This window comes from Caretta caretta, chromosome 8 (genome assembly GCF_965140235.1).
Source record: "Caretta caretta isolate rCarCar2 chromosome 8, rCarCar1.hap1, whole genome shotgun sequence".
NCBI classification, from domain to species: Eukaryota; Metazoa; Chordata; order Testudines; family Cheloniidae; genus Caretta; species Caretta caretta.
The window spans coordinates 236,321-249,975 of NC_134213.1; the positions used below are offsets into that span (position 1 = coordinate 236,321).

The window sequence follows — 13,655 nt, forward strand, 5'->3', positions numbered from 1 at the left end:
CTCATTTGTGTTACTTATAATTAAGTAGAGAATAGCGTCTTCTTGTGTGTTCTAGATCTATTCCAAGAAGCAGTCAACCATTTCAAGTGTCAAGGACTGTTTCTCAAAACTTTACCCAGCTGTGCTATTTTATTGCTTATATGTGGATGTTTGACGCCCCCCAACATCATAATCATCCTGCTAATTTTATCAAAGAACAAAATCTATACATATGTCAAATCAGCATAATATTTCAGAAAGCCATAAGAAATAAAGTAAATGCATTGCTGGCATATTCCCCAATGTACCTTTCCTTCAAGGTTTTGGCAGAGATACCATAAGTCTTTTACAAAAATTTCTACAAAATAAAAAACAAGCCTAGCACAGACATCCAGCTAGCGAAGATTGTGTATAACATGCTCCCCACCTCAACAGGTTTCTGGGTGCCAGAAGTAGCAATGCTCAGTGATAATCCTGACTGAGTCAAGGCATCCAGCAGAAAATGCTGAGATTCTAAGTGCCATGTTATACAGAGGTCAGACTAAATGTTCTAATGGCCCCTCCCTTTTGGCCTTAAAATCTATGAATGCAATATCCAGTGTCCACAAAGGTCAAGCACAGGAATTCTATCCATGGATTCCCAGCTCACGTACCTGTGACATCCCATTTGTGACAGCAGGTCTCAACACAGATTTGTTCTGCCGGTTAATACATGGACAGTTGGCTTTAATTCCCCATTTGCCTCTGGCTGCATGTACCATGTCTCCTATATTGTAAAGAGCTAGAAAGAAAGTTACAAGTTTTCGTACATATGCTCATAAAAACTATGAAGTGAGGCCTTGACTGAACTTCAGGACCAATTTTTCCGCCTAGTCACAAGAATCCTTAATTTTAAGGCTTCATGATCAAGATACATATGTTAACCAGAGAGTGCTGCATAACTATGCTCACATAGGACTGGCTTTCAAAATCCAGTCAGAAATGCCATTATAACACTGAATACTTATATTTTCCTTCAGAGGACAAGAGCACTAGTACCTTCCCCATAAATTAAACTACATTTGGTTCATATCTTTTGAAAAGACTTCTGAAAATTAAAACAAGAGTCATGTGCTTTGTATCTGCAAATCTTAGGAGTAGCACACTGGATATGTTTTATCACTTTGTACTAGCAACTCATTCTCATCTGCACTATTTTCGTCTTTTTCTCCACACCTTCCTCCAAGAGAATGTCTTCCCCCTCCCCCATATTACCTCCTCCCTGATCCTTCCCAAATAAGGAGACAACTAGAAAACAAAACTATCACACTGCCTCCTCTCCTGCTTCCCAAAATAGGGAAGAAGATATCTAGAAACCAGAAGGAAGGAGTTCAAGTATTACCTGTTCCAGGGATGATCTGTGTTGGCATAAGATTCTCCGGTTCATGGGACTGCCCCTTTGCACACTTCAACCATGAGAAAACCTCCTCATCACCAATCTCCTCTGTCTCTGAAATGGACAGAACCAGATCATTTACTACCTTGCAAAAGTCACTCAGGCTTTACAGTGCAGCAGGTTGTTTCTGTACGTATTTCTTCACTGCAACAGTTAGCTCAAGTTAGGCCTGATTTACACTTAAAATTTAGATAGACATAACGACACTGCTCAGGGGGTGCATTTGTCATAGCTATGCTAACCTAACCCGTGGTGTAGGCGCACCTAGGTTGACAAAAGAATGTTTCCATCAACCTAGCTACCACAGTGATAGAAAACCCGCTTCCGTAACTATAGAAAGCATCTGCACTACAGCACTACAAGAGCATTGCCACAGCTCCGTAGCTGTGCTGCTGTAACACAAGACCTGAATATTAAATGTATTTAATTAAATTAAATGTAAAAATGTAATAAAAAAAGCCAAAAAGGAGTTTGAAGGACAGCTAGCCAAAAACTCAAAAGGTAATAAAAACCAAAAACAACAAAATATTTTTTAATTACATCAGAAGCAGGAAGCCTGCTAAACAACAAGTGGGGCCCCTGGACGATCGAGTTACAAAAGGAGCACTTAAAGACGATAAAGTCATTGCAGAGAAACTAAATGAATTCTTTGCTTCAGTCTTCATGGCTGAGGATGTTCGGGAGATTCCCAAACCTGAGCCGTCATTTGTAGGTGACAAATCTGAGGAATTGTCACAGATTGAAGTGCAACTAGAGGAGGTTTTGGAATTAATTGAGAAACTTAACAGTAACAAGTCACCGGGACCAGATGGCATTCACCCAAGAGTTCTGAAAGAACTCAAATGTGAAAATTGCAGAATTATTAACTATGGTTTGTAACCTGTCCTTTAAATCAGCTACTGTACCCAGTGACTGGAAAATAGCTAATGTAACGCCAATATTTAAGAAGGGCTCTAGAGGTGAACCTGGCAATTACAGACTGGTAAGTCTAACGTCAGTACTGGGCAAATTAGTTGAAACAATAGTAAAGAACAAAATTATCAGACACGCAGAGAAGCATAAATTGTTGCACAAAAGTCAACATGGTTTCTGCAAAGGGAGATCATGTCTTACTAATCTATTAGAGTTCTTTGAGGGGGTCAAACATACATGTGGGGATCCAGTGGACACGGGGTACTTTGACAAGGTCCCTCACCAAAGGCTCTTATGTAAATTAAGTTGTCATGGGATAAGAAGGAAGATCCTTTCATGGATTGAGAACCGGTTAAAAGACAGGGAACAAAGGGAAGGAATAAATGGTAAATTTTCAGAATGGAGAGGGGTAACTAGTGGCGTTCCCCAAGGGTCAGTCCTAGGACCAATCCTATTCAACTTATTCATAAATGATCTGGAGAAAGGGGTAAACAGTGCGGTGGCAAAGTTTGAGGCTCCTCTGCACTTGTTCCTGAGACCTGCCCTTGATGATCCAATCATCGAGATACAGGAAGACCTGGACCCCTCAACACCTCAGGTAAGCAGCCACTGGTGCTATATATTTTATGAACACCGTTGGGGGTGATGAAAGGGTAAAGGGCAGCGCCATGAATTGGAAATGGTGTCCACTCACTATGAAACAAAGGAAAAGTCTGACTTTGAAATATATCCTTCAAGTCAAGGGCGGCATACCAGTCTCCTGGATCCAGGGAGGGGATGATGGAGGCCAGGGAGACCATGCAAAACTTCAGCTTCTTGAGAGACTTGTTGAGGCGTCGCAGGTCCAGAAAGTGTCTGAGGACATCTTTTGCTTTTGGGATTAAGAAGTAGGAGTAGAACCCTTTTCCTTTCATGTCCCGAGGGACTCCCTCCATCGCCCCCAGATGCAGGAAGCTCCCGACCTCTTGAATGAGAAGCTGCTTGTGAGAAGGGTCACTGAAGAGGGACAAGGAAGGGGGTGGGATGGGAGGGAATGGCAGCCGATAATTGCAAGGTGTAACCCTGGGATACTGTCTCTAGCACCCAGTGATCTGAGGTGACCTACAACCAGACCGAATGGTAGGGACAAAGACACTGATGAAAGAACAAGGTGGATCTGTGGAGTTGAATGGGACGCACCTCAAGAACACCTTCAAAATGAGTGCTTCTGGCCCCCAGGATGCTTTGCCAGGCTGGGGTGCATGGGTGAGTGGGAGGAGGAAGGGTGATGATGACTAAAGCTCGTGTCTCTATCCCTTCTCCTTGCAGACCCCTGTCCAGGCAACCAAAAAGCCTTGGCAGCAGCCGGAACAGCTTCCTCGCTGATTGTGGCATATGCAGACCCACAGAGCAAAGGGTGGCCAGAGTTCCTTTAGGCCATGCAGCCTTGCATCAGTCTGCTGTGCAAAGAGACCATTCTCATCAAATGGAAGATCTTGACTTGAGACCGGCATTTCCCGCAACAGGTCAGCAGTTGGAAGCCAGGAGCGGCACCTCATGACCGCCACCGATGCAACCACCCTAGCCAGCAAGTCAGCACCTCACTGCTGCAGTACCCTCCTCCACCAGGGTACCAAACTCCTGGGCCAAGGACTCCTTGAACTTATGGAGGGAGTCCCAAGTTGTATCTGCCCAAAAAAGCCTTGTAGTTTGCCACCCGGAACTCAAGGCTGGCTGTGGAATAAATTTTCCTCCCAAAAAGGTCCAGTCTGTTGGCCTCTATTTTTGGGGGTTGAACTAGTGTGCCCGTTTGTCCTTCTCTTTGGCCGCAGAGAGGAACAGTGAGCCTGGAGGCAGGTGGGTTTACAAATATTCGAATCCCTTGGCTGGGAGGCATGGATGATGGGGTTTGCCAGAGGGCCTTGGCTATTTTTAAGACTCCCATCATGCACCTGCAACATGGGCAGGAGTAGATGCCAAGAGCACGCTGAACAGGGTGTCTGCCTGTTCGGCCATCTCCTGTACCTCCAGGCCCATCACTTCTCAGCCATCCATCGAAGCAGGGCCTGGTGCTCTCTGAAGTCCTCTGGCAGGCTGGCACTCAAGGGCCCCGCCACCACCTTGTCCGGGGATGAGGCTGAGGACTGGACCACCGGGGTAGGCCCCGAGGGAAGGGGGTTTTGGGGTGCACACTCGCTCCTCTACCCCGACCTCCAAGTACACTTCGCGCACCAAGGCCGGTGTTGTCGGTGCCATCAGCTGTTGCTCCAATGCGGCGGTCAAGAATGGTGCGAACGGGGCATCAGCATCACTTCCTCTCCACCCCCTCAGCTGTGAGAGGAATGGGGCAAGAGTCTGCCACAAAGTATTCGTAGTGGCTTGGATCGTTTTAACGCGTGGCAGTGCCACTCTTGATGGCTCCTCAGGGGTTAGCGTGTCCACCATGGGGACCTCAGACTCGACCACCTCCTCGGCCTGTAGCCCCATGTTATGGGTGACCCTGTGCAACAGTTCCTGCTGCGCTCTATTATCACTGGGGGACAGCCCAGAGGACGAAGACCCGCCACCATCTCATCTGGCGAGGATGATGACTAAGTCCTAGATGGTACCAGGCCCTCTTGTCCCTCTGGATGCATCCTGCTCAGTGCCATGCCGTTCAGCACCGACAGTGGCCTTGGTGCCCATGGTGGAGCCAGGACCTGGACGGGGCTCTGCCCCATGAAAAGAGAGGACTCGTTGCCTTGAGGTGAGGGACAGTGCAGAGGTGGTATAGGGGCGCGTCCTTCTGAAATTACAGACTGAGAGTCCCTGGAGTAAAGTGCCCTGGGTCTGGTGGTATGACCACGGGGTCCAGAAAAGCCAGTGCGCAGCCATGGTGCCATTGCACCTGCACACCACCATCCCCACCCGCTGCCTGTGGTGCCGCCGCGCCGATCGGTGCTGACTGCGCCTAGCATCGTAGGAATCCACCTCCCAGTCCAACGATGAGGAACCTGAGTGCGGAGACCATGGTGGTGCCAAGCAGAGAAGGCAAGCGGTGCCTCATCATCGCTGCGCCTTGCAGTGCTGGAGGACTGTGGAGCCATCATGGCAATCAAGCCTCCTGCCGCCTCAAATGTGTTCGGCGTGAAAGGGAGCTCCAGCTCCTCCACATGGTGCACTCTAGCAGGAGAAACCTGAAGCATCGGACTCGCCGGACCCCTTTGCAGGCCCAAAGTCAACAGTGCTGGCTCCTGAGAGACCGGCACCAGATGCCCCTGCACGGTGGTGCTGTCAGACCCAGCTGCTGTCACCGTGGGCGAGCGCCCTCTATCGGTCTTCTTGTGCCGCTTATGTGGCACCAGTGAGCCCAAGTGGTGCTGTGTTGCCTCCGCGGGCTTCAGCATCGGGCAGTGACAGTGCTGAGGGGCTCTATGCCTAGAGTCCTTCCTCGGTGCTGTTTCCTTAACGGAGGCCGGAGCGCTCCACATGGAGGTGCTCAGTGCAGCCTCCTGCTGGCCCAGAGCCGACTGGGGACAGAGAGCTGCCTCCGTAAGGAGTTCTTAGAGCCTGAAGTACCTTTCCTTCTTGTTCTTGCGTGGAACCCTTTGCACATCTTGCAGTGATCTGATCTGATGTGCCTCCCCAAGACACTTAGGGCAGGAGTCGTGGGGTCCCCTGTTGGCATTGGCTTGTGGCAGGTGTCGCATGGCTTAAACCCTTGGGATTGAAGCATGCTCCTGGAGCCCAAGGGGGGGAAGCCCCCCACTTCTACTTAACTAACTACTACTTAACTACAGGATAATCAAAAGTCAGATCACTAGGGAAAATGCTTGCCAAGGCAAGAGAGACACGCAGCTCCGACTGTCACTGGCAGTAAGGAACTGAAGAGGCGGTAGGTTGGCAAGGACCTATATACACCGCCATGAAGGCTCGATTCCAGGAGTCTCCACACCCGACCCAACAGGTACCACTAGGGGAAAAACCTTCCAACGACTGTGAACGCAGTGCATGCACACCTACTTGGAATCAACATGAGCAAGCACTTGAACAGTGAAGACAGGGTGACAACAGGGGAGTACAGGGCAGAACAGAACAGAAAAAACCTCCCCCACTCTGTCAAACCCCTCCAACCTCTCACGTCAGTACTCCCTAACTCACCCTTAAAAACTCCAGCTAGCTCTCAGGAGTTTTTTACCTGGAAACTAGCCAGTTAAAGGGGTGTGGACAAATCTGGTACTCACCGCTACGTGGACGGTTCTTCCTCAGTCGATAACAGTCCAGACAGACTCCAAAACCACATTTGCGACAAACCCAATGAATATTGAAGAGGGTTGTCTCACATACATCGCACATCTCCCTCACACCACGGACAGCTCGCTTCCAGGCTACTTTCTCTACAAAGAAAAGGAGGAACATTTCAGGAATGAACGCTTGGATAACGGATTGTACAGCCCAGTGCGTAACCCCACTTGCTATCTTCAAGCACAGGACAGTCTTCACCGGAGTATGTCTATATGCAAAAGCTATTTGGGAGTACTGAAAGAGACCTGCGGGCAGGAAAAGCTTCAAATACAGTGCTTTAATTCCATTTCTCCCAAGTGAATTTGGAAATATCTTAGAAGCACCGCAGATAGAACCATTCATTGAGACGAGACTTCCTGAGGGGAGTTTGGGAGAGAACAGTTTGACATCTGCAGTACTGATCTTGTGACACTTATTTCTACCATTGGAAAAGGGGAAAAAAACAAGCCTCCAAGAGCTGTAAGAAGCACAGGGGTATTTTGTGTGATCCACACAGAGTTTCAGCAAAAGGTATAAGAGAACTTACAGAAACTTCTGTGAAACTAGAAAACCTTATATTAATTACTATCTGTAAATAAAGTTTTAAAGACCTCTATAGATGACAAGCATATGATTTTAGTAATTTATCATAGACCTACCAGCTTCCTGGGTTTTCAGACTGACAGATCTGTAGGGAATATTCCCTCCAATTGGCTACTTTTCCCCTTTCCGCTATGGCCATCCTCTGCATATACGCATGTAATGGGTTAAACACCTATATCACCAAGGAACGGATCTTCTCCTTGCACTGGCAGAGCTGGATCTAGCATAGCTCAGTCTGTCAGCCAAGCCAGGCCCTGTTGGGTGTGGGAAGAGGCATGTCCCTTCCCCTGAAGATCCTGGAGTTCTTCTTGGATGGGGGCTGCACAACGGGGCACCCCCTAAAGATAGCAGGATGGGAGGATACAGGCCTTCACACTAGAGCAGAGGTATGTGAGGGGACTGGGCAGCATATCAAAGGCAATGCATGAGGGCAGAGACTTGGGGGGTGGAGGAGAGGAGGGGAGCCACCAGACAGCAACACATTTGTTTCAGGCTTGGATTGTTGTTGTTGGATTTTCAAGGGGGGGGGGGTAGAGGAGCACTCCAGGAACCTTACCCACTGACTGGGACCTCACTGGTTAGGCAACAATTTCTCTAATGAGACAAGAGGCAGCAGTATTTTCACTCTCTTCATTGTTGCTAGTGAAAGCAGAGGCAGGAAGATCCAGAGAAAGGTGGGGAGTTGATCTGAGAGTCTATTAGGTATTAACAGAACGAGTACTTCACCAGGAGGGGTGACAGGTTTGTAGAAATTCTGGTGGTGCCCAGAACCCGCCCCAACTCTGCCCCCCACCTGCCCAAGGCTCTGGGAGGGAGTCTGGGGATGGGAGGGGGTGCAGGGGTGAGGGCTGTGGGGTGAGGCTGCAGATGAGGGGTTTGGGGTATGGAAGGGGCTCAGGGCAAGAGTAGGGGTGTAGGGAGTGAGGGCTTTGTCTGGGGCTGGGGGTGTCGGAGGGGCTCAGGGTGAGAGGAGGAATGTGGGGGGTGAGGGCACTGTGGTGGGGCTGAGGGGTTAGAGACACTCAGGGCTGGGGCAGAGGGTTGCGGTGCAAGGGGATGAGGGCCCTGGCTGGGACTGGAGATGAGGGGTTTGTGGTGTTGGAGGGGGCTCGGGCAGAGGATTGAGGGTGTGGTGGGGTGGTGAAAGATCTGGCTGGGAGTGTGGGCTCTGGGGTGAGGCAGGGCTGGGGATGAGTTTGGGGTACAGGCAGACTGCTCCGGGACAGGGGCCGGAGAGGACTCCCCCCCAGCCCTTTCCCTGCCAGCAGCAGCGAGCTCTGAGGGAGGAGCCCCCTTTTCCTGCTCCCCCAGCAGCACACTCACCCCCACCACTGTCACTGAATGTACTCCTAGGAACCCTCTCAGGTCCAGGAATCTTCCTCGCCTCCCCCGTTGTGGGTGCTGCGTGCACCTCCTCCCCTGCTGTTACCCCTGACTGTAGCCTCACTGGGGGTGAGGGATGGGGCTGCCTCCTTGCCCAGCATGGGGCAGGAGTGGTGACTGAGGGCAGGGGGCCCCCTGTGCTGGTGGAGGGTCCTGCCGGAAAAGGGAAGGGTCTGAGGGGGAAGGGCAGGCTCAGTCAGTCTGCCCTGGCAGTGGAGATGGGGGGCACTAGGACCCTGTGGTAGGGGAAAGGCAGCCAATTGGCAGAGATTTCCCCACAAACTAGAGGTGTCTATGTGGAAAAGCCATAAAATTAGCAGGTCTGGGGGTGTGCGTGCATACGGAACCAGTGGATGGGTGACTAAAGAATTAACTGTATCTGGGGAGCACATACAATAGGCATATAAGGCGGGCATGGGTGTGAAACTGCTAATATGTATCAAAATTCATGAGCATTTATCTGAATTCATGTAAATATAAACTAAAATCTGTAGGATTACAGTTTGTAAATGTTGGTAGGTTTGTCAAAGAATTTAGTTTGCCTTTTTCAAAATTGGAACAATTTAAATCTAGATAACATTCACAACATCCATGCTGAAAAATTATGTAAAAGAGTTGCAAAGTCAGAGAAAACCCACTGGTTCTTACTAACTCTTAAACAGAAAATATATTTAATTACAAAAATATTGTTTCCCGTTTTTCACATATGCAATTTCTTAAAGAAATTTTTTTCAACAGGAAGGCTTTCTGTTCATGGTTTCTGCCAAAATGTAAAGTTGATTTTGTAAGTGTGAAGAAAATTTTGAACCATCTGAGTTAAGGAAAGTTACACTTTCTTTCTTAATGCAGAGGAAAAAGTGTTTAAGTACATTCTGGCAGGGTTGAATCAAAGCATCTTAACATTTGGATGCTGAACCCCTGAACAGAGCTTATTAGGAACTTTGCGATTTTGCTATGCTTGAAATTAATTGGTTTTGATGAAGGTTTGACAAATGTATTCTGAGCACATGCAGTTGAAAGTTTACAACTAGAGATGTGCAATTTGGCAAACAAACACACAGACATCCCAGAACCATTAGCCTCCCAACACACTAAAGCTCAGCTTTTTCTTGGAGCATTTCAGAGGCAAGATGGTGAGATGAGGGCTGTACTATGGTTAGTGTGGTGCAAAGGAGTGAATTTTGGTCGTACAGGCAGTCAGCAGTGGATTCAATAAGTTCTGCCATTAAGAAATTGCAATAAATAGCATATGCATCCATGATCAGTGGCCCAAAAAGTCTTACTCCATCCCAAAGTAGAGCTGCCTATGTGAACAGTAGATTACATTCATTTCATTTTCTCAGGGTCTTGGGTCAGTCAGTTGCTGAAGGGAAATAATTTTTGCATTTCCTTATTTAATATGGAATTAACAGTTTCTGGCAACTTATTTGTTCTTTCACAGGACAAACTGTTCTGACGGAAGAGGAAACTCTCTGAAGATGGTCTCAGTTTCTCACACACTCTAGAGGAAGAAACACAACCTCCTCTTTGGAAAAAGGAAAGCAGAAGTGTTACAAGGATCAAAATGTATTCCTTCAGTCTAGGGCTGTCGATTAATTGCAGTTAACTCATGTGATTAACTAAAAAAAATTAATCACCATTAAAAAAATTGTGATTAACCACAGTTTTCATTGCACTGTTAAATAGAATACCAATTGGAATTTAATAAATATTTTTGATGATTTTCTACATTTTCACATACACTTTGATTTCAATTACAACATAGAATACAATATATATTATTTATTACAAATTTGCACTGGAGAAATGATAAACAAAAGAAATAGAATTTTTCAATTCACCCTATACAATTACTGTAGTGCAATCTCTGTCGTGAAAGTGCAACTTACCACTGTAGGGGGTTTTTTTGTTTGGTTGGTTTTTTTACATAACTGCACTCAAAAACAAAACAATGTAAAACTTCAGAGCCTAAAAGACCACTCAGTCCTACTTCGTTTTCAGCCAATCGCTAAGACAAACAAGTTTGTTTACATTTCCAGGAGATAATGCTGCCTTTTTCTTATTTACAGTGTCACCAGAAAGTGAGAACAGGCATTTGCATGCAGTTTTGTAGCCGGCATTGCAAAGTATTTATGTGCCAGATATGCTAAACATTCTTACGGTCCTTCATGCTTTGGTCACCATTCCAGAGGACATGCTTCCATGCTGATGACGCTTGTTAAAAAAATAATGCATTAATTAAATTTGTGATTGAACTCCTTGGGGGGGAAATTGTATGCCTCCTGCTGCTTTACCTGAAGTCTGCCATATATTTCATGTTACAGCAGTCTTGGATGATGACCCAGCACATTTGTTTTAAGAACACTTTCACAGCAGATTTCACAAAATGTAAAGAAGATACCAATGTGAGATTTCTAAAGATAGCTCAGCACTTGACCCAAGGTTTAAGAATCTGAAGTGCCTTCCAAAATCTGGGAAGGACAAGGTGTGGCACATACTTTCAGAAGTCTTGAAAGAGCAACACTCCAATGCAGAAGTTACAGAACCCGAACCACCAAAAAAGAAAATGAACTTTCTGCTGGTGGCATCTGACTCAGATAATGAAAATGAACATGCGTCAGTCTGCACTGCTTTGGACTGTTATCGAGCAGAACCTGTCACAGCAGAACACGTCCCCTGGAATGGTGGTTGACACATGAAGGGACACAGGAATCTTTAGCACTTCTGGCACATAAATATTTTGCAACGCCGGTTACAACAGTGCCATGAGAATGCCTGTTCTCACTTTCAGGTGACAATGTAAACAAGAAGCAGGCAGCATTATCTCCTTCAAATGTAAACAAACCTGTTTGTCTGAGCGATTGGCCAAACAAGAAGTAGGACTGAGGGGACTTACAGGCTCTAAAGTTTTGCATTATTTTATTTTTGAATGCAGCTTTTTGTACATAATTCTACATTTGTAAGTTCAACTTTCATGATAAAGAGATTGCCCTACAGGACTTATATTAGATTAATTGAAAAATACTATTTTTTTGTTTTTTTACAGTCCAAATACATATCAAAAATAAATATGAAGTGAGCACTGTACACTTTGTATTGTGTGTTGTAATTGAAATCAATAGATTTGAAAATGTAGAAAACATCCCAAAATATTTAAATAAATGGTATTCTATTATGTTTAATCGCTTGACAGCCCTGCTTCAGTCCCATTCCACTGTACAGACATTACTAAAAGGAGTAAAACCAACAGCTTACGGTGTGGCTCCACCATCATCATTGCCTCCTTCTCAGACATAACAAGTTGGCAGAACTGGTCCCCAACATTGGCCAGGATATATTTAGAGGTCTCCAGGTCAATACCCTCTGCAGGGGAAGATGACGGAATCCACAGGCTCATGGCATCAGGGTCACTCTGCTGGGGATTTAAGAATCCCTCCACTCGTAGGATACCTTTCCGAGTAAATATCAGTCTGAAACAAAACAGTATAAGCTAGTCAACAAGAAGCACAATGGTTGCTATCTACCTTCTGCAGCCATCCAAGTCACAACATGCACCCAGAAAGGAGAAGAAAGTTTTCTTCTACACCTATACTCTTCAACCAGTGCAATTCATATCTATACCCAGAAAGGCACAGCAGGTTATGTGAAGGCAATGGCAGTAGACAGCTATTAGGAAATGGATCCATCCCTTACAAGCAAGTGGTGATGGGGAGCTCTACGTAAGGAAAATGATTCAGGTTTGGGAAATAACAGTACTGAAAAGTGTCAAGGGATCACAGTGATAAAAGTCATCTGGATTTATCTGGTCTGGTAGGTGACAGTATCTAAAGTCCTGTGCACTGTTCTCCATTGTGACTCTTAACACAAGTTATTTCCTAGATTCTGAAAAAATACTGTAGGGGAACAGGGGAAAAAAAAAAATCAGGAATTGGGAATAGGATACAGAGCCTTTCCCTACTAACTCAAAGTTAGCCTACACTGTTAGGCCCAGATTTTTAAAGGTATTTAGGTGTTGCTGCACTCAGCGTTACAATGCCTAACTGACTTAGAAGCCTAAGTCTCATTTTCTAACGGGATTTAGGCATTATCAATAGGATTTCAGCTCCTAAATGCCTAAATCCCTTTTTAGAAAAACGAGACTTCAGCGTTGCAAAGCTGAGTGCAGCTATACCAAATACCTTTAAAAATGTGGTCCCCAGGGACAAAGTTGATGTAACTTGACAACTGTTTCAATGGCTGACATGTTAGAACTGATCTCAGCCTGGCTTATACTGGACATGCAAAATATCCACCATACATGCCACCAGTCTCAGCAAAAACCAGTGCCAGTTGTCAGAGGAAGAACTACTTTTCAGTCACAGAGGAAGCCCCCCAGATCAAAGTTGACGTACATCTGGCAGGGGGACCATGTTATATCAAGGAAGCTTGAACTTCTGCTGAACTCTCTAAGAGGAGAGCTTATTTCTCCAGAGTGTCAATCTAACTTCTCACCCTTGTACCAATTTAGTTTTAAAACCAATGAAGGGAGAGACATAAAGCACCACCTCTCCCCCAACCATCCCCCCAACAAAACCAAACCAAACCAAACTGGTTACTAACTAAAGAGAACTGGATAAATTCATGGAGGTTAAGTCCATTAATGGCTATTAGCCAGAGTGGGTAAGGAATGGTGTCCCTAGCCTCTGTTCGTCAGAGGGTGGAGACGAATGGCAGGAGAGAGATCACTTGATCACCACCTGTTAAGTTCACTCCCTCTGGGGCACCTGGAATTGGCCCCTGGTCGGTAGACAGGATACTGGGCTGAATGGACCTTTGGTCTGACCCAGTATGGCCATTCTTATGTTCTAACCTTCCTTAACTGTTGTTCAAGATAGAATCATAGGACTGGAAGGAACCTTGAGAGGTATAGTCCAGTCCCCTGCACTCATGGCAGGAATAAGTATTATCTAGACCATCCCTGACAGATGTTTGTCTAACCTGCTCTTAAAAATCTCCAATGATGGAGATTCCACAACCTCTCTGGACACTTTTATTCCAGAGCTTAACCACCCTGATAGGAAGTTTTTCCTAATGTCCAACCTAAACCACCCTTACTGCAATA

General features: G+C 46.2%; 1 protein-coding gene across 1 annotated transcript in view; it reads right to left on the bottom strand.

The window, feature by feature from the left end:
- Positions 1 to 13,655, bottom strand: part of KDM3B (lysine demethylase 3B) — a 130,517-nt gene that overhangs the window by 39,979 nt on the left and 76,883 nt on the right. The window contains exons 10-13 of the mRNA XM_075131180.1: positions 11,810 to 12,024; positions 6,529 to 6,681; positions 1,361 to 1,468; positions 633 to 760 (exon numbers count right to left, since the gene is read on the bottom strand). Of these exons, the coding sequence (XP_074987281.1) occupies positions 633 to 760; positions 1,361 to 1,468; positions 6,529 to 6,681; positions 11,810 to 12,024 (604 nt within the window). The remainder of the gene's footprint in view (positions 1 to 632; positions 761 to 1,360; positions 1,469 to 6,528; positions 6,682 to 11,809; positions 12,025 to 13,655) is intronic.